Genomic DNA, 2549 nt, shown 5'->3' with positions numbered 1-2549 from the left:
CCTCACCATGGCTTTGAGAAGTGGAGACTGGTCGCCATTCTTTTTGAGGGACTAGACTTTAATTATCGAGCCTTGGTTGAGTCTATGTGTAATGGTGATAATTCATCTTTTGTCATTTCTCCGACCAACGAATTCTCTACATGTTACTGTTCGGCGGTTCTTCGACAATCCTAGAAGCATCTGACATCTCTCTTGGAAATCTGAATCGACAAGCCTACATGTATAGTCAATTGGAATGTAATTCAAGCTGTGTGAAATGAAAATCTTTCCAAATACTGTAATGTGTCTAGCTATATGGTGATTAAGACAAACATGTTTATTTGTTATTTTACTTTTTCTTAGGCAATAGGTTCCACATTTTGTGTGCCGCATCACAAAGTTAACAAGAGAAGCATAGTCAGTATCATCATCTTCGACATTAGATCCCAGAGGAATATTTTTTACACACGGATGGTCTTGTATGTTGATTGTGAAAGCTGGATCGGGGTTTGTCGTGCATACGAGCTTGTCAAGTAATCACACATTTCCTTCCGTACTGCCTCATCTTCCCCAATATAAGAGAAAACAGATCTATCATTGAGCCACAAGAAGCCGTACACGTGCCCACTTCCTCTGTTCTTACATTCATATCTATACCAGTGGTCGACTACACAAAATTCCTTCTTTAAATATTCTTTGAAAAATAAATCTACCCTCTTCTTCAAAAACCAAGAAGCAACTAATGGGTTTTCATTCAAGAGTCTTCACCTTTCTCGCCTTCTTTCCATGGGATCCAGACTTCCCAATCTGTTTTCCGGATCAAGAATGGCATAGAGTTCAGGCCATTGCAAATCCGCGGCACTAAGAGTGAAAAATATAGTTGGTGAACCCAACTGCTTGACCATTTCTATGAGTTCTTTCAATCTACTGTACCAATAAGCCCTCATACCTCGTATCTGCTTTGCATAGTAAGAAACACGCGACAATAACTGTATGTCGCTGGATGTAACTATGTCTCGAATATATTCGATTGACAGTTTACCATCTGTTGGATTAAGCTTCACATACACATACCCTAAAGATAAGGCGTGCCACTTGGTTGATGAGTTGAGTGAAAAATAACGAAACCTGGAATCTCGGGAAAAACGTCCATCGTGATATCTCATCATGTATTGAAAATACTGACGTTCACCAATCTTTCGAGGTCTGTACTCTCTCAAATCCACCCTACCATACGAGAAAAGAGTCGGAAAGGCCATAGTAATATAACCTACTTTCGTAAACTCATATACAACTTCACCCGTGAAAGGAAGATCCACATTAGTCTTATCAGCTTCAACTCTTTCCAAAGCTCTCATGATACACTTCCGCTGATCGGGTTGTACAAATGCACCAATTGTACCTGCAAAATCAGCAATCCTCATAGTTAGATTTTGCGAAAATCCAAAATTGTTATAGAACTTACAGAGTAACTGCATTGGTTTAGTAATTTGAGTTTTTTATTATGATGGTTCCTAAAACGAAATTGATCAGCTTACTAACAGGATAAGTAATAGACGAAGAAGACGAAAAAGAACAAAAACAGAACTCTTAAGCTAGGAACTGAACCAAGTAACGAAGAATAACAAAATAATTGTACCTGCTGTTTGAAAATCATCAACATGGAGAACACCTTGTTCTTGCAATTCTGGAGGCCCATTGTGATCGTCGTCGTGTTGTTGCAACTTATCATCATCTTTATTCATACACGGAAGGTCATCAGAGACATCATCTTCAGGCAAACCATCAATATTAGCTTCATTGATTTCTATATCTTGATAATAGGGATGATTATCTTTCAACCACCACAAAGCTTTTCGAACAAATTCTCGACGTATTACAAATTATTTTGTCGATCTACTACCAGTCTTATTCACAATTAAAATTGCATCCAAATCACTTGGTTTATGCGGAAGAACCTTTGAAATTTCATTCACATCACGTACAAAGTTGATCACATTTCCTCCGTACTTGTACTGTTGTCCTTTAACTCTATACACGGATATCATCGGGTGAACACGAGCAATCAAGAGCTTCTCGAGATCACTCAATCGAGACAACTTGTCTGGCTCGTCTCCAGGATCCATGTTATTTGCTTCACTAAACAACAAAACTCCTCCTGGATGTTGATTTTTGTCTTTTTCACAAAAGTTACAAATCCATTTAGCTGGAATATCAAGAAACGTCGTCTTGCACTCCTCACAACGACCCCATCGAATTTCATTCATTGATTTTCTGAACATTTGAGCGTTGGATTGTATATCTTCAGAACTTGTTTGATTCATTCTACGACGTCGGTTACTTCTTTGAAGATTAAACTTTGCGCGCATAACAATCCTTTGCTGTATTGTACGTGATACTTCGTGTCTTCTCTGACGTACACCATGTGAAAGTGGAGAAGGTCGACGAGGTAGTCCCGTTAACTGAACATCAAACAAGTTTTACTGTTCATCGGTCTCTGAACTCATAGTCAACCTAAAACACAATATACAGAATTTAAAAACATGAGTTTACGCGTTACAATATAAGCT

The 2549-nt window shown here is 38.4% G+C and overlaps 1 protein-coding gene across 1 annotated transcript; it reads right to left on the bottom strand.

The window, feature by feature from the left end:
* Positions 1-743: 743 nt before the first annotated feature.
* LOC113318524 lies at positions 744-2303 on the bottom strand. Its single transcript, XM_026566692.1, has 3 exons — positions 1883-2303; positions 1619-1792; positions 744-1381 (listed from the first exon to the last, which is right to left on the bottom strand). The coding sequence occupies exons 1-3, from the start codon at positions 2301-2303 to the stop codon at positions 744-746; spliced, it is 1233 nt and encodes a 410-aa protein (XP_026422477.1).
* Positions 2304-2549: the final 246 nt, after the last annotated feature.

The sequence above is a fragment of the Papaver somniferum genome, chromosome 10 (assembly GCF_003573695.1).
Source record: "Papaver somniferum cultivar HN1 chromosome 10, ASM357369v1, whole genome shotgun sequence".
Classification (NCBI taxonomy): Eukaryota; Viridiplantae; Streptophyta; class Magnoliopsida; order Ranunculales; family Papaveraceae; genus Papaver; species Papaver somniferum.
The sequence above is the reverse complement of the archived record's forward strand: the minus strand, read 5'-3'. Positions and strand labels throughout refer to the sequence as shown.

Excerpts from the sequence above, each read along its gene's own strand:
- LOC113318524 (XM_026566692.1), bottom strand. The coding sequence starts at position 2,303 with ATGAATCAAACAAGTTCTGAAGATATACAATCCAACGCTCAAATGTTC. Across the intron at positions 1,793-1,882 it reads TTTAATTGTGAATAAGACTG|ATATAGAAATCAATGAAGCT; the intron begins GTAGTAGATCGA and ends CCTATTATCAAG. Across the intron at positions 1,382-1,618 it reads TGATGATTTTCAAACAGCAG|GTACAATTGGTGCATTTGTA; the intron begins GTACAATTATTT and ends CTGATTTTGCAG.